At 36.2% G+C, this 18,503-nt stretch overlaps 1 protein-coding gene across 2 annotated transcripts; it reads right to left on the bottom strand.

Moving 5' to 3' along the window:
- Positions 1-11,858: 11,858 nt before the first annotated feature.
- LOC126591021 (rhodanese-like/PpiC domain-containing protein 12, chloroplastic) lies at positions 11,859-18,222 on the bottom strand. 2 transcript variants are annotated; one of them, XM_050256548.1, is made up of 8 exons: positions 17,796-18,213; positions 17,327-17,443; positions 17,004-17,095; positions 15,914-16,014; positions 15,690-15,800; positions 14,614-14,722; positions 13,439-13,489; positions 11,859-12,120 (listed from the first exon to the last, which is right to left on the bottom strand). In XM_050256548.1, the coding sequence occupies exons 1-8, from the start codon at positions 18,028-18,030 to the stop codon at positions 12,040-12,042; spliced, it is 897 nt and encodes a 298-aa protein (XP_050112505.1). In that variant the 5' UTR covers positions 18,031-18,213; the 3' UTR covers positions 11,859-12,039. The 2 variants fall into 2 exon arrangements, with proteins under 2 accessions (XP_050112505.1, XP_050112504.1); XM_050256547.1 differs by lacking the exon at positions 11,859-12,120 and adding an exon at positions 12,303-13,147 and having other exon boundaries at positions 17,796-18,222.
- Positions 18,223-18,503: the final 281 nt, after the last annotated feature.

Here is an 18,503-nt window from a genome sequence, read left to right as displayed (position 1 = left end):
CAAAACGACTCTTTTTTGTTTTTTTCAAACATTTTTTCCCATTTTTTTCAAAATTTTTGAAAATTTTTCAAATTTTTGTTATTACGACACGCTAAAACACAAAACAATGAGTAACAACATTAGAAGTGATAGGTGGTGAAATTCGAAGATAAGTTATGAAAAGCAATCTGTGTACCCCCCCCCACACTTAAACCAAACATTGTCCTCAATGTTTCAAAAATAAAACCAAACAAGAAAGCAATAAAAGACAACTAGCAAACAAGACAATCATGGAAAAGTAAAAATAAGAAAGAGAAGGGTAAAAGAGAGCAAATCTAGTTGTAGAAGCCGGAAATTCCACTGTCTATATATTCGAACACGTGGGTTATCTCCCAAGAAGTGCTTACTTTAACGTCTTCCAGCCAAACGATACCTCCACTTAAGCTTCACTAGGGCCCACGGCATGGAGGGGTACATCCTCCACGACATGCTCCTTAAAACTTCCATGCATTGGATCTATGAATGGAAGGGGATAGTGATCCTTCTTGATTGTGGCGTTGAGCTTTCTAAAGTCAATTTAAACTCTCCTACCAGCTTGGATTCAATTGGGCACCTGAACCAAAGAAGGTAACAACCTATTAGTTGAAATGGAAATTGGAATTGGAATAGGTGGCTCACCAATGTATTGCGATGAAGACTCAAAAGTAGCAACACTGTTAACAATTTCAGAGGTGGTTCTCTCAACCTTGGGTTCTTTGAGGGCAGTGGCTTGTCCCGTGTGATCCACTCTAATTCCCTTTTCAATCACATTAATGAAAAAACAAGAATGAACATCATTAGGATACTTAACAGATTCAGAAACATTAAAATTAATCGTATCGCCATCAAACTCCATAGTCAACGCTCCATTGGCCACATCAATCTTGGTTTAGGCTATTTTCATGAAAGGTCTTCCAAGTAAGATTGGCAATGGTGTAGAGTGGGCTGAATCCTCCATCTCAAGCAAATAAAAATCTACTAGAAAAATCAAATGGTCTACCTGTACCAAAACATCTTCCAAAACTCCTTTCAGATATGCATTACATCGTTCAACCAATTGAATAATGACACCATCATTTTTAAGCTCTCCTAGATTCATAGATGCATAAACAAAATATGGCATGACATTAATGGAAGCACCTAAATCTAGCAAAGCATGTTTAAACCTTGTATTACCAATAACACAAGTGATAGTGAAACTACCTGAATCTTTGCATTTAGGTGGCAGCTTTCGTTGCAAAACTGCAGAGACATTTTCACTTACATGTACCACCTGTCTTTTCGAAATCCGCTTCTTTGTTGTACAAAGCTTCTTCAAAAACTTAGTGTACTTTGGAACTTACTTTATAGCATCAAGAAGGGGGATATTGACTTGCACCTTCCTGAAAGTCTCTAGAATGTCTTTTTCATTCTCTTCTTTCCTAGATTGCATAAACCTGCCAGGGAAAGGCACATTTGGTGGAATGGAGTTAGAAGGAATAGAATTCGAACCAAACTTACCTGAATTGGATGGCTTGGGGGTCTTAGGGGGCTACGACAAGGGGTGTTTTTCCCTTGCCGTGACTCTGTCCAACTCTTCTTCTTCTTACAATAGCTTTTCGTCCACTTTTTGGCTTTGTTTGGACGTTTTTGGGTTGGTTCCAATCTCCTTGCCACTTTTTAATGTGATAGCCTTAGCGGTTTCAAAGCCTCCCTTTGGATTGACAACGATTGAACTAGGCAGTTTGCCTTGTTCTCTGAATTGTCCCATGAATTCTGCCATTTGCCCCATTTGATTTTTTAATTCGACCATCTCCTTGGCTTGATTTTGTAGGCCCTGCGTTAATGAAGTTAAGACTTGAAGAATTTTATCGTTATCCATTAACAAACCTAAATTTGGTTAGGAATGTTGTGGGGAAGGTTGTGGTGGTTGCATAGGTCTTGAATAGAACTCCTCAGGTAGCCAATATCCTTCTTGTTGAACTTGTTGAGGTTCCCTCCACATAAAATTTGAATGATCTCTCCCACCTAGGTTGTAAGTGTTGGAAAACAAGTCGTTCCTTGATTGATTATGACCTTAATAACCCCGAGCATTGACACTATCCCAACCTCCATTCTCAATTAATTGAGGATGGTGATTAGTTTGATATCCTTGCCTAGAGGACACACCAAATGTAGCCACACTTTGGATTGCAGTCCTTTCGATATACTGCGACAAAAGAGAAGTAAGATTCGCCATTTGAGCTTGAAGATTAGCAATTGCCATGTCTTGCTTCTCTAGCACCTGAAATCAAAGAAATAAAACTAAATCAAATATCAAAAGAAAAATAAACAATAAATAGAGGGATTAGCAATTTTACTAATTCCTGGTAACGGCGCCAAAATTTGATGTGGTAAAAACTAACACACAAATTAAACCATCTTTTAGATAATTGTAGTATGCGTAAGTAGGGATCGTTCTAGGCCGGAGATTAGGAGGGATGCTAATCTACCCTAACTTGACTCAAAAACTGAAAACTAGACTCAAATACACAAAACTAAGCTAGACTGACTCAAATAACACATAACAAGCACTAAGGGGTGTTTTGGACGAAAATTGAAGTAAATTGACACGAAATACTAAAGGGGGATTTGTTTGGATGAATTTTAAACTAAAACTAAGTAGGTTGTAGAAACAAAGTGAGTTTGGTATGAAAATTGGGTGAAGGGCTAGCTAGAGGTTCTTCTCCACACATGAAACATACGCATACAAATCGATTTCCATATAAACCATGAACGACAATGCCCCAAATTAATCGTGAACAACACTAATTAACTCTCAGATTTTCCTAATTTCATTGAATTGGACTCAGTGACGCAATCAAATTATTCTTATCAAGTTCCCTATATGAACAACATGATAGAGATACATACCAAAGTTCATTAAGTTCTGTGAAAATCATAAGCATTGACAAGGCATTCATAACTATGAAAAGCATGATACTCCTGCCAGGAATTTACTTAACACAATCATGACTAGTGACTTTTACTACTTGTAAATATAAGTTCATAACACTTAGATGAAATTCCCTTATATTCTAGCATCAAATCCCTGCATGCAGACTAAGTGTGCACCCTTAATCAACACACAAGAACAAGTTCTTAATAAAATAGATAAGTAAATTGCATTCACGGTTTATGAAACAATAACTGGATGTAATCAATTCATACGAAACATATGATCATGGCTTCGAATTCACCTCTAGCTAAAAACAAATTTAGTTTCATCATAACTAAATAAAAACAATCTAAATTAAACATTGAAATCAAATAAGGATAGAAAGAACTCTGAGACACTCCAACAATGGCAGATTCGGCTCCTCCTCTAGATGGCAGAATCAGCTCCTCTTCTCTTTGCAAGCACGGCTCAAAATCTCCTTCTCTCCTCCAAAAACTACGACACTCTCACCAATTTTCTCTCTAAAAACCCCCTAAAAGTTGCAGCAATAACTTGTATTTATAAGGCTAGGGCATGGCCTACTTTGTGGTGCAAAAGGATTGAGTTGTTTGCAGTGTTTTAGGACTCCTTAAATCAGATTAGAAGTGGTTGAATGTGATAAGGAATCCCCCTTGCAGCTGGAGATAAGGTAAGGTAGGATTAGAATATGATAAGATAAGATAAGATAAGATAAGATAAGATAAGGTTGAGATAAAACAGGACTAGATAAGATAAGGTAAGTTTGGATAAGGATAGGATTAGATAAGGTTTGTTAAGGATAAGGTTTCCCTTTAATTTCTGATTCCTTGTCTCCCAAACCTCACTCTTAATTCCTCTAGAGTGTAGCACATTTCTAGCAGTATTTAAACACCAAAAACGTCCATCCAAAGTGCTCCCCACGCATGCTATCCAATTCAAGTCCAAAATTGCTCCAAATTGCTCCATTTAGCCATTTATTGTCATCTTTGCCAATTGGACCTACAAATACACGAAAATAGCTTAAATCACTATAATAAATAGAAACTAACTCACTAAATGCAAAGAAACAAGCTAACAAAGTCGCATAAATATGCTCCTATCATAGTTAAGTAAAAAAGACCTAATTTCAACAGAGGGTAATACTAGGAGACTAAATTTCCTAAATCAAATCTCTAAACCAAATGAAGTGGCTGATGAGTTGGCTATGCCACATGCCACATCACTGACCTAGATTTTAAAAACTCTTAATTCCTTATTAAAATTTAAAAAAATATTAATGATAATTAATTTCAATTACTCGTTTGCATGTTGAACTACGTGGAACTCTTCTTCTTCCTACTCTCTCCTCTCCCAACTGCTCTCTCTCCTTTCTCTCCGTTGCCTCCTACCTCTGGTTCACCAATGACAAGAACTGACTGCCGGGGACAGTAAGATCATATCATCATTTGAATTCTTTTTCAAATATAACCCCCGATTTTCAAACTAAATTGTCTTTATAATAACTATGTGGATTCTTAAATGTCAGGTTGGAACAATTGCTAATAAGTAGAAGAGGTTTTTGAACTCTAATCCTTCAAGAAAATTAAAATTTAATAAAAATCTAGTGTTAGATTGAATATTGATTTTTGTCCCTTATTGTGTACTTAATTCAAATTCAAATTATATTTTTATTTTTATATTTAATAGATAACTTATTTAATGTTATTACATTAATATTTAAATTTATTATTATACACATTTTAGTTCATTAATTTTCTTTAACTTTCTCTATTTAGTGTACCTAAACGTCCGTATCATAATATATTTTACTAAATTAGTATACCGAAATGTCCGTACCTAAATATATTGTAGTGAATTAGTGACACATAAGAAAATATGTAAAAACATAAGTGTACCGAAAATTTCGTACCTAACTATATGATACGAAACTAGTGAACCAAAATGTCAGTACCTAAATATATACTAAACTAGCATACCGAAATGTCCGTACCTAAAAATATTATACTAACCCAGTGTACCGAAATATTCGTACCTAAATATATTGTAATGAATTAGTGGCAGATAAGAAAATATGTAAAAAAACATAAGTGTACCGAAAAATCTCTACAAAATTATTTTCTTATATAAGATGCTTACCTTAATGAGAATTACAATTTATAATATTTTCATAAAATTTAAATTCATAAAATTATAAATAAATAAAAAAGAGAGATTAAATACATATGGTGGCATTAAATAGAGTAGGGACTAAAATCAATTTTTAATCTTGTATAAGATATTTTTCTAAATTTCATCTTATTTAGGGATTAAAATCTAGTTTTCTATAAGCAGAATGACCTTTTTTTTTTAAGAAGAAACATAAGAGTAACCATCAATACAAAAAGGAGTTCAATCATGGCCAGTACTAGTTCAAAAAATAGAGTTTATTTCAAGGTTTGGCTTGAGAGGAAGGAGGGAGCGGAGAGCAATCGGAAGATAAGAGAGAGGAGGAACAAGAGTCCCACATAGCTAAACGTGCAACTGAGTAATCAGAATTATCATTTTAAATTTTTTATTTTAATAAGTAATTAAGAGTTTTTAAAATATGGTTTAGTGACATGGCATAGCCAACTCATTAGCCATGTCATTTAGTTTAGGGATTTTGGTCTCACTAGCATTACCTTTCAACAAATCATCCTTATCATGTAGCCATTGAATGCGGTTTGCAACATTTTACCGGTTATATTAGCCTTGATAAGAAAGTACTTCTTAGGATTCAAATCTTTTGTATTTGACACTTTGTGTACGTATTTGTCTTGCTTGGTTTGAAGTTTGCAATAGTGTCATTTGATGCGAAATATATAAGCACACAAATTAAACCCTCTTTTTATCAATTGTAGTAAAGTATGTAAGTAGGGATCGTTCTAGGCCGGGGATTAGGAGGGATTGCTAAATCACTTGGAAACTGACTTGAAAACGTAAAAACAAAGGTTAAAACACTAACTAGACTCAAAGAATGCAAAACTATACTTTAAAACACTAAAACAAACTAAAAGACTCAAAACAGCCCCTAAACACTCAAAACTACCTTAAACACACAATCTGGGCAGTTTTGGGACTCTAACACAAACTTGGACGAATTTTGGTTTTCTAATGAACTAAAACACTTAAAAACATAATCTAAGACAAGTTCTAATTAATATGACTCAAAGAAATAAGATGGGGTTGATTTTGGACGAAAATAATTAAATTAAGACAAGAACAAAGTAAACAAATTCTTAGACAAATTTAAGTGAATCAAAACAGATTGTAAAATGAATTTGAATGAAACTTATGGATGGAAGGCTAGCTAGGAGGTTCTTCTCCACACATGTCACACTTGCATACAAAACGATTTCCAGTTGCTTTTCGATAAGCTATGAATACTCAACGCCCCAAATTAACCGTGAATTGCACTAATTAACCCTCAGTTTTTCCACAAGTTATTGGGTTGGATGATTGCATACGACAACCCAAAACATTCCCTACAAGTTCCCTACATGAATTGCATAATAGAGATACAAGCAAGAATCATTAAGTTCTATGAAAAACATAAGCATTGACGAGGCACTCGTTACTATGATTTGCATGAAACTTATGCCAAGAATTTACTTAACGTGATTGTGACTAGCAACCTTCACTACTTGTGAATATAAGTTCATAACGATTAGGTGAAACTCCCTTATATTCTAGCGTTAAATTCATGCATGAAAATTAAGCGTGCACTCTCAACCAACATACACAAATCATTTCTTATACGATCGGATAAGTAAATTGAATTCACAACTTATGAATCACAACTGGATGTAATCAAATCATATTGCAAGTATGAACATGGTTTCGAATCACCCCCTAACTAAGAGGGATTTAGTTCCTCATACTCACAAAGCAAAGATACATAAAATTAGACATTAAAATCAAAGGAAAGAAAACACCTAAAATGCTCCAACTTGGGTAGCAAGTGCATCCAAGAATTCTCCTTTGCTTGCTTGCGGCAGATTGCTTTGTGGACGGATTTTTGGGTAGTTTTATGATGTAGAATGGATGGGGAATGGTATGGAAAGGTTTAGGGTAAGTGTGGAGGAGTGTTTGAGGGTTGGAGGGTGGTGGAGAACTAGGCAAAGAGGGTGGAAGAAGGTGGAGTGGCTGTTATGTTTTCTAGGCACTAGAATGGTGTTTTTGGGGTGTTTTGCTACCTAGAGGTTGTATGGACGAATTTTCTTTGATGAATGATGAATATGAGAGTGTGAACCCTTTGCCCAGGGGTGTAAACATGTATATATAGGCCCCAAAAACCTTAGAGAATCAGTTTAGGCTAGGGAGAATGCACGGCAAAGAGTGTATGTGGTGTGCAATGGTCTAAGGGTGAAAATGAAGTGATGATGCAAAGTGTGAAGGGTAAAATGGAGTGGTCTTGTAGCTAGGGGGCATGAATGATTGTGTACATTGCATAGAGATGGAAAGGGAGGTGAAAATGTGTCAATAAATGGGTCAAAGGTGCAGCAACATGTGGTACACAAGGCATAGGATTCCAAATGTGAATGATGGAGCATCAATTGGTGCATGTTATGGTTGTGAAAGTTGTATAAAATTTTGTGGGTGAAGGGAACAAGAGGTATCAAGCAATTAAGTGTAATAATTAAATGAATTAAAGCATGAAATCAGAAATTATGTAGGGGACAAGAGTGATCAAGCATGGCATGGGAATCCAAAGGGAATTCTATGTTGTTTTGCATGGCAATGAAGGCAAGTTGGGGTGACAAATTTTTGGGCTGAGTTTTTCATCTTTTGGACCATAATTCTTCACATTCTTGGCCTCTTTAGTTCTCAAATTCGTCCATCCACTTTGGCCCAAATATGTGACATGCATTCCAAGCTCCATTTTGCTCCAAAATGCTCCAAAATGCATCTTCTTGCCTACTTTGTCCATAAAATCTGAAAACACACGAAAATGACTTTAAACATTAAAATAACTAAGGAAACACGACATAAATGCACAAGAACAAGCCAACTAAGTTGCATAAATATGCTCCTATCATCATTACCAATTGCGTAGCTTAGACCAGTGATATCACCTCCACACTTGTTTCTTACTCGGTGCAATACCATATCATGGACAATGTGACCATTAAAATTTAAGGAAAACTAATGAAAAGGGTTTGAAAACTTTGAGTTTTAATGATAAGGACAAAATAAAGGGTAGAGTGAATAGTACCAGGATTGACTTTTTAGTGTAAAAATATGGTTTTTCGTTAAAGTGAACAGTACCGGGTGCTTTTCGTTAAAGTTCCCTAAAATTTATACCACTCAAATTCAATAAGTGGCCAACACATGTAGTGTAGAACTTATATTTCGTCACGTCATCAAACTGGTTATGTAAGTCACTTAGACATGTATCAACTTTTGAATTGTTGTTAATCCGTAAATTATACACCTTACGCCATACGAGCACTATTTTTGGTGCCATATCCTGAATATAGATTTTACAAAACTAAATTTAGATTTCTTCAAATTGGTGAACCCTAATTTCTTTGTTACCAATTGAAATAAGTTTACACTTATGAACATGATGATGAAAATAAGAACAATTCTATATAGGTGGTGCTATCCACACACCTATTTTTACCTCTCACACCTCTCTTAATTTTCAATCGTCGGATTAAATGAATTGAAAAATATCAATGGATAAAAATTACCATTATTAAAATTAACAAAAATATGTAAGAAATACAACAAAAATGGCGTGTAAATGACACTACCCATCCTATATTTCAATAAGTAACAAAACTTTTTTTTTTTTTTTTAACCCAACTTGGGTGGAGAGATGGCGTGAAGGGAGATGGCCCATGTCTAAATGAGGACAATCTTGTACCATGAACTCGTGACCCTTATTTAAATCGACGCCGTTTAGTTTTCATCATGCGGCTACCAAACTATACAACGGAGAATAAATTAAGGAGTGTAATATCCACATCCTTTTTTACTTTTTTCACACATAAATTAAGGGGTGTAATATCCACACCCTTTTTTACTTTTTTCACACTTATTTGGTTTTCGATCGTCGGATTGGATGAATTGAATAAGATTAACGAACAAAAATTAACAAAAGATGTATGAAACACACACCCCTAAATTAATTTTACTCACACATCCTTAAATTAATTTTGAACTTACCATTTATAAAAATCAAATTTAAAACTTTTCACTTATATACTATTTAAGTGGTAGCGCACAAGAGAGTGAGGCCCAATAATCCATTAAAGTGGTGAGTGGAGCTGAAACGTTTTGTGAAAGGTAAATTTTAGTTGAAAATTTGCACTCAGTTCTCGGAAAACAAAGGTGAAAAATCTCTTCACTTGTGACCTTCACTAGCATTTAGCATTAAAGAAACGAATATTAAAACTAGGTAAATATCAATTTACTATCCTCAAGTTTCGTGATTTTCAACATTTGGTACATCAAGTTTTTTTCGTCCAAAAGTCATACCTAAAGTGTTAATTTTGAAACAATTTCATACATCCGTTAATCAAACGGTTAAGTCTTCCGTTAACTGATGATGTGCCACCCACGTGGACAATGACCGGATACCACGTGTCAATAAAGGTCCCACATGGCTATTAAAAAATTTACAAAAAAAATAAAATAAAAAAAATAAATAATTATTGTGTGTCTCCCTCGAACATCTTTTTCTTCTCCCTCCCTTCTCTAACCCTCCTCTCTCCTCCTCCTCTGTTCTTCTCCAAAATTTCCACCCAAATTTTCAATTCGATCAAAACTCACTCCGATCAAAATCCTCGCCCTTCTCTTCTTCTCGAAATCTCAAATCTCAACCTTCAAAACCCGACCCGGTTCAAATTGTTGCGATGGTTCCATCGGTGGGTCCAAACCCACCGAACCCCCAACTAATTCAGCAGTTCCTGAGATCCGTCCTCTCCCAGCGCGGCCCATTCGCCCTCCCTTACTCCGAAAACACCAAGTGGCTCATCCGCACCCACCTCGTCTCTCTCACCTCCGCCCACCTTTCCCTCGAACCCAAAACAGCGATGGGTGTGTGGAGGGCGGTGGGGTAGTAAGAGGACGAGATCGGGGTTGGTGAAACTGAACTGGGACTTCGGTTGCCCGGGTGATTACAGACTGCTGCGGCCATTACATTTTCGAATGCTAGATTTTAGAGGGTGGATTTCACTGAATCGGGATCCATGTTTCCTAGAAATTGAAAAGTTTTCAGATTTGGAGCTTGGATTGTAGTGTTCTTTAGTAATCAATGGGTTGATTGCAAATCTGGGAATACATAGAAGATTTCGAGCTTGGATTGTAGTGTTCTTTAGTAATCAATGGGTTGATTGCAAATCTAGGAATACATAGTAGATGCAATCGTTGCTTTTTTGGATTTTGCGGAGGAAAAGGGTTCAATTCAAGAGCGAATCATCTTGACTTTTTTCTATTTTGCCATTCTGGAGCTTTTAATCTAGTTTTTGTAAAGTGGTATGAGAAACTAAGAGGTGGGGGTTTACTGGATTGGAGGGTTCATCAATGGAGTTTACTGGTGGGAAAGGTATGAAGAGAGGAAGACGACAGCCTAGTTTTCTATTTTTCTTCCTTTTGTTTCTTTGTTTTTTATAATCTTGCAAAAGAATAGAGAATTAGATTGAGACCTCAACCATAGAATACAAGTTGGAACGATGAAGTGGAAGAGTGCATTCGGCGTGTTGTGTGACCGTCGTATGCCACTGAAACTGAAGGGAAAATTTTATAGGACGACAATAAGGCCGGCGATGGTGTATGGCACAAAATGTTGGGCGGTGAAGTATCAACACGTACATAAAATGAGTGTAGCGGAAATGAGGATGCTTCGTTGGATGTGTGGGTATATAAGAAATAATAAGATTAGGAATGAGGATATCCGAGGTAAAGTAAGAGTAGCCGAAATTGAAGGAAAGATGAGAGAAAATCGATTACGATGGTTTGGACATGTGCAAAGAAAGCATACTGATGCTCCGGTTAGAAAATGCGACTATGTGACAGAGATCCAGGGCCGAAGGGGTAGAGGAAGACCTAGGAAAACTTTGGAAAAGACTTTTTAAGAAAAGACTTAAAGTACTTGAATTTAATGGAGGACATGACACAGAACCAAGCGCAATGACGTTCTAGGATTCATATAGCCGACCCCACTTAGTGAGAAAATTATTTGTTGTTGTTGTTGTTTATAATTTTATCAGTTGCCGGGATGAGTCGGTGGAAGAGGATGGTGGCGATGGTGGGGTTGGTACTCGATGACATGCGTTGTCGTGGTGGGGGTGCTTGGCTGCACGAGGTCCTTGGAGATGGAGCGTGGAGGTGCTGCATGGGGTTGTGGCGCTTGACGACGTCGTTCCGTGCGAGGCCGGAAAGGCGACAGACGTCGTAAGGCTTATCGCCCTAGTGGCCGGTAAGGAAGAATTGGCTGGGGAAAAGCCATTGAAGAGAAGATGAGGGTTGTGGAATCGAAGATGGAGGAAGGGTTTGGTGGGTTGGTGCAGAGGAGAGAATGGAGGGATAAGGGAGGAAGGGCCGGAGGTAGAAGACGACCAATTTTTTTTTTCCATTTTTTTTTTAATTTTTTAATTTCCATGTGGACCCTTTATTGACACATGACGCCCAATCATTGTCCATGTGGGTGCCACATCATCAGTTAACAGAAGATTTAACAGTTTGACTAACGGATGTATGAGACTGTTACAAAATTAACACTTTAGGTATGATTTTGGAACAAAAAAAACTTGATGTACCAATGTTGAAAACCACGAAACTTGAGGGTAGTAAACTAAGATTTATCCTTAAAACTACTTTTTTCTTGGTCAACAAAGGAGTATAAAGTAAGGAACAAAATTGTTAAGAAGGAACAAGATAGCATGGAAACCCTATTATGCATTAGTTTAGCTTAATCAGCATCTGTATTTTTCAACATATATAGGACTGTAATGTACTTCAATATATAGCGAAAAACGGATAATCCCGAACCACTTGCTTAGACGTCCAAATCTTATAACAGAAAGAAACACAAGTGATTGAAGTTGAGGAAATACATATCAATAAGTAGGAATTGTTTGATCAGCCTTCCGAGCATACGCATCAATTCCGCCAGAAACATTGTATACTCTCTTAAAACCCTGAACGTCACAAATCAATATTAACAATCAAGACAACAAAACATAATTTAATCAATATAACCAGGCTGGAAACAATAAATATTATGGAGTTTTAACAAAACACTCTCGGTACTTTTCACTTTTAACGAAAAACCACAATTTTACCTTTAACTGGCACTATTCACTATACCTTTAAAAAGAGCTTTTTGTTAAAAGAGAGGTTTTTTTAGACTTTTCGTTAGTTTTAAATATTAACCAATACAGTACGTATATAAGTAGCATCTTTCCCGGATACTGCAGAAACAGCTTTCCACTTGTTTCAGGCAGATAAAATCAAAACGCTATAAAAAAGGAAAAAAAGGGTTTCGTTCTACTTTTTAAGGAAATACAACCACGGCCTGGTAGGAATGGCAACATACTCCTCCTTTCTTTGGCCATTGCAGATTTTCCATGGCTCCTTCCTCCCTCCAGAATCCAGATCCTTCCCTTCTTTTCATTCCCCTTAACTTTCCAATATTGAAACGTCCTCTCTCCTCCTCCACAATCTCAACCCCTCTCTAATCCTTAACAAAAAAAAAATTAAAATATAGAAAGCCCAACCACCATATAACTTGCTGTGATTCAACATGATGTTTTTTTATCTAGAAGAAACGACAGAAATTTATTAAAACTAGCTATAAGACCTTTCAAGTTGGACTACTTTACAAGTAACTATAGCTGAACCAAATTCATTTTACGTCTGCTAACACATCCATTACTATATAAGAAAGAGAATAATCCCTTAACTCATTTGAAACAGAAGCCCAGAGGCTGCCCAGTATTTTACTCTACCCTATAGTTCCTCTACTCCCACTCCCTTATAATCCTCAAAAATTATTCTATTACGCTCCAACCAAATGTTCCAAAAAACTGCCAACACCAAACAGCCCCACAAAGCTTTAGCCTTCCTCCCATTTCCTAAAGCCTCGAACTTGGTGCTTAGAAGCTCGAAACAACCCTTTGGAATAACCCAACTAGCTCTAACTTCCTTGAACAATTTCCTCCACAGCTGTATCGTGTAAGAACAATGGAGAAAAATATGATTAACACTCTCCTCCTCAGATTTACACAAACTGTAAGAAGCGCACTAGAGAGTATCTAGACTTGAACAACTTACATTGATGTAGCTACTAGAATTTTGAGAAAGAAAAGAAAATGCAAGAAGCACTAGGGAGTATCTAGATCCCACAAGGAAATATAAAAATAAGTAAGAGGGAGTATCTGGATCCCACAGTGAAATGGAGTCATCTAATTTAGTAGGATTCCATTACAGTAAATAACATAGCAGAGAGAGCTGTACCTGTGTCTGCAACCACTTGGCAACCTGTAATGATCGCATGCCATGGTGACACTGCATTGTGGGACATGAAATGTCAACATATTGTACTGTGAAAACAAGGATTGAATATACAATGTCCAGTGAAAGTAAGCACTATAGGTAGCACATCCACCAATACACAGTTACGTACACACTTTGTTTCGAAAACTAAGAAATAACCCTCATACTTCAAAAAAATTAAACCATAGAAACTGAACGTGAAAAACAATCTCCTTATAGGACCTTCTTTTCTCTTTCAAATGGAGGAATGGACTTGCAAAAAACTAAGGGGAATTCATATATAAGCTGTCATTTTTCATGAACTTGATTCTTTTCAAAAATATCCCCCTCCAACCTCAAAAATGGTTAAAAACCATCCCCTATATGTTCATCACACACACACACACACACAGATATACATATGTGGAAAAATAACACTAAGTTGGGTTCACTATGTTTCCTTCAAAGAATTTATAAAATTCTAAAACTTCTAGAGCGATTAGGAAATCTAAACTAGATAATATATTATACACAATACCGACTAGTTAATTTGATCTTTAATCTCATTATCAAATTATAATTTTTTAAACATAACCTAAGAAAGAGGTCGCACTTGGTGCGATGGCAAGTGCCTTCGCCCATGAGCGGTAGGTCTCGGGTTCGAGACTTGGGAGCAGCCTCTCCATAAATGGGGGTAAGGCTAGCCGACATTCACCTCTCCCAGACCCTGCGTAAAGCGGGAGCCTTGTGCACTGGGTACGACCTTTTTTTAAACATAACCTAAGAAGAAATATAAGGAATTTTACTTCATTCCTGCTGAAGCCACAAAGATAAAAGTTTATTATCATATTTAGAAGTTATGGTATACCTACCATGTTAACCCGTGTTCGTGTTGTGCATTGGGTATAACACATATTACAGTATCACCATAGTGAATATAAGTTATTATACTGGGAAGATACCTAATCCAGAAACAAGATTAAGCACTATCCCCACAGTGCCGCAGCCAAATCTCCACCCACAAAAAGGTTGATATAAAACTTATATATATAGTTTCACGTTTGCAAAACTTTCAAAACAATTATATGTTAAGTTATTTTCAAACAAAAATATACAATATAAAGAGAAAACTGTTAGCGCCAAGGGTTTGTACCTACCATAACATAAGTATCCTTTTGAGGATCAAACTTTGTAGTTATTTCAGGTCCCCAGCTCCCAAATTGTCGAAGAGGAAGAACCTGGAAACCCAGCAAAGATGCTTGAGCTCTGTCAAACAAAGGTAATATAAGTAAACAAAAGAGAAAAGTGCTTACTGACCAGAGTCAAAAGCTCCTCCAAAGTTGTATAAACTATATACATATACACACACACATTACAAGGAATTTCACTGTGTTAGAAAAAAATAAATAAATAATCTATGATAATTTTTGCGCTTTCTACATTATCTAACAGTATATACATGAAATTGAGAAAAAAATATACATTCATATTCTACAATATAAAAATTAGTAAAAAACGGTGAATCTTAGTACAAAAACACAAACGATGCGCCAAAAAGGAAAAATGAGCTGCAATCTAAAGTTAACTTTATCAAACAATTTCTTAACATAAGGATATAAATAAAAACTGAGGCATTGACCACTCTGAAAGAGAACAAATAGAATTAAATTTGAGTTTAGAAGATGAAGCTTTGACGTATTAGAAATCCTATCATTTCTCTCCCTCCACATAGCACACCAAGGGATCAGATCCAAGCATCGCCGCATTAATGCCTTGCCTTAGAACATTACAACCCAGAGTGGAAGCAAATTAACCACAGACTGAACCATAGTGTTTATCTAGTTAGAGAATACAATGGCAACAAAAATCTCTAGCAACTGAGTAGGTAAAGAAGTTAAGAAGTATGATCCACTGTCTCACCACTAGCTTCGCACATTAAAACACACATACAGATATGAGATTTCCTCAAATTGAGCAAATTCATAAATACTGCAATTTTCTGCAGTTTTCCTCAGGTCCAGGTTACTGTTATAACTCATTTAAAATTTGAATTTCTCACTATAACATCGTAGATATGGATCAACCCACTACTCAAGCCTACCCCCAAATTCAGACACACATGAAAGCAACCATGTCATAATCAAGTGCATTTCATTCATTTCTAGAAATGAAAACAGAGCATTCATAAAAAATGATTCTCTAGACAAACAGAAGATAAAATATCAGAGCATACACTTCATCAGGTTCTCGAACATCAATTAATTGTGCCTCATCTAAGAAACTGGGATCTTGCATCTTCACATGAAGCTCCTCAGGTTTAATGTCTTGAAGTAATGATTCTTCCCTAACAGAATATGGTGCAAGTACAGAAATAGATTAGTACACTCAAGTGTGAGTCAGCAGCTTGACTGCATTGTCAAGTAAGAGATTAGTAAGAGACATGCTTTTAGGACGTACCTCTCGGAAAGTACTTGCAATAAATGCCATCCAAATTGTGTTTTGCACCTTACAACTTTGTTCAAAGATGCACTAAAAGCAGCCTCCTCAAACTCAGGTACCTGGCGCATTTTTGCATCACACAACTGTGGAATCATATTGGTTCAAGAAACATAATACATAGCAGAAATTAATATTCAGTGTATTTTTCCTATCAACCGTTTCACTGGCATTAATTTCAGTTTCACATAGTAACACATCATCGTCCATAAATAATTCGAAAATCATTAAATTCATGTCCTAAAACAAAAGTCAAGGCAGGGTACTATCCATAAAGCAACATACAAAAACTAACAGTGCTTTAGAGATTGATTAATTAATGATGGTTTCCACTAATACTAAGCTTCTTTGGCTTTTGTATTTATAGTTTCCAATACTACATACTGTAGACCTTCCCTACAACAAATCAGACCATCTATCAAGAAATGGTAGAGCTGAGCTAATCGAAGGGCAAGCATAAAAGATCTAAAACGTAATACTTGCAGGTGCCAGCTAGCGCAAATAGAAAGTCCCTTGGTGTTGTATCGATGGACCAGGGATAAAATCTCATCTATGTGTGAGAGGGTACATGGGATGGGAGAGGGCTACCTCCATGATGACACCACAGGCCCATACCGCCTAGAGTGGACCAACAGAAGAAAGTGGTTGAAAACCTCTATCTTCTAATATGTATCAGATATATATATATTTTTTTTATTTTGTATGAAATACACTTAGTGGTTATAAATATATGATGCTTCAATTTAGCATCAAACTGTTTCCTACATTTTTCATTTAGACTCTCTTTACATGCAATATATTGCAAAAGAGCTAGTTGCCCTAATATAAATAACTCCTGTAAGTTCTGCAAGAAATTATTTAGGAGAAGATAAAACACACTTCCAAGCAGGAAAAAATAACAGAATCAGATGGTAATTTTTCTACTCAATTCTATCAATGCTCCCACGATGTATGCAGTACTCAGAAAACCACAATTAAACAAGAAAGTAATCTACAATGTCTCTGATGTTATATAAAACATTACGGACAAGTATTTATGTCATCAGTATACCATTTGCCCCTTTCTCACCCATCCAAGCATTCCCCCCTCTTCCTTGGATGGACATATTGAGTATTCCGTAGCAAGATCACTGAGATCCTCACCTGCATTAGCACAGCACAGCAGCGCAACAACCAAATTTAGAAGAGAATGTCAAACTTCAAATTTTGTTTCACGATTGTGATTAAAAATTGTACAGGAAAAAACTTAATATGATTGAAAGAATTAAGGCATTCAACAATACTTGAAATCTCAAAGTTTCTGAAAAAATCACAGATCAATTATAAACCAACAAGCATTGACCCTTTTAGAAACCAAAACTCAAGAAAACTAACCTGCTGAAACTCTCTGCTGAAGATCCACAAGAAGTTTGAGGTTGTCTTCCTTAAGAAGCAAGTGCTGCACCAATATTTCCCTTCCAGTTCCAGAGCCGCTTTCGGCACTAAACGAAGCTGAAAGAAATACAACTTAGAACTCTTCCACAAGGAAATGCAGTGCCTGTATCATTGAGGGAGTGTGTGTGTGTGTGTGTGTCGTTTTCGCTTACCCGGAACTGGAAGCATGTTCAGTCCGTTCAATCAACTCAATTCTACTTTTCATTTCCTTGGTGGGGATAATAGAGGATTCAATGGCATTACTATTCAGTATGTTGATTACCAAGTTTTCTAAGCAACAAGAAATTTCAATACTTTCCATTTTTCTCAAACAACCAATGAACAACAAAATCTAAAACAAACTACGCAACATTGCATTTGAAGAAGGAAATAAATTCAAATTTATTTACGAATGGTTTGGTCACCTCACCTGTGCTCTTGGGAGGAAAGGGAGTACCCATCAGGCGCAGCGGAAGCCGCCTCTCGCGGGAAGAAGCGGGTTTGCAGGAAGTGTGAGAGAGAAAAGTAGGGTGACAGAGCGGTGCAAAAGTGGAGATTGTGGGGAGATTGGAAGGAGAAGAGAGGTGGAGGTTGGGAGAGAGAAGAGCATTCAGAGCTGGAGGCACTGTTGCTATTGGTCTCAGATTACAAGAAGCTCTGAACATTTTTCGCCCTTCCCTTTTCAAATTTGATAGATTAGGACTGAGGGAGATTTGGTTTCAGAGAGTAGTGGTGTTCAAACTTCACTCACAATCCTTGTACATAAACTGCAGGCTGGGGTTGCTGCAACTCTGTAACATCTCCCTTTGTTAAAGAATATATAAACTCAAATGGATTCGTTGGATCAATTGGAGAAAATAAAATTAAATTTGGACAAAACACAATTTTTTTTTTTTTTGCTTTAATGGCAAAAATGATTCCTCTGTTATAGTCATTTGACCAATCTAATCCATGTTTTAAATTGACCAATTTAATCCTCATGCTTATCTTCTTTAGTCAATTAAGAATATTTTATCTAATCTCTGTAAAAAAAAATTATAAAAATATAATATTTTAAATTAAATACATAATATTATAAATAAGTTTATAACTATTTATGATTTTTTAACTCAGATTGGATAGAATGTCCTTAATTGAT

The sequence above is a fragment of the Malus sylvestris genome, chromosome 11 (genome assembly GCF_916048215.2).
Source record: "Malus sylvestris chromosome 11, drMalSylv7.2, whole genome shotgun sequence".
Taxonomy (NCBI): domain Eukaryota; kingdom Viridiplantae; phylum Streptophyta; class Magnoliopsida; order Rosales; family Rosaceae; genus Malus; species Malus sylvestris.
This window is presented reverse-complemented; position numbering and strand designations above follow the sequence as displayed.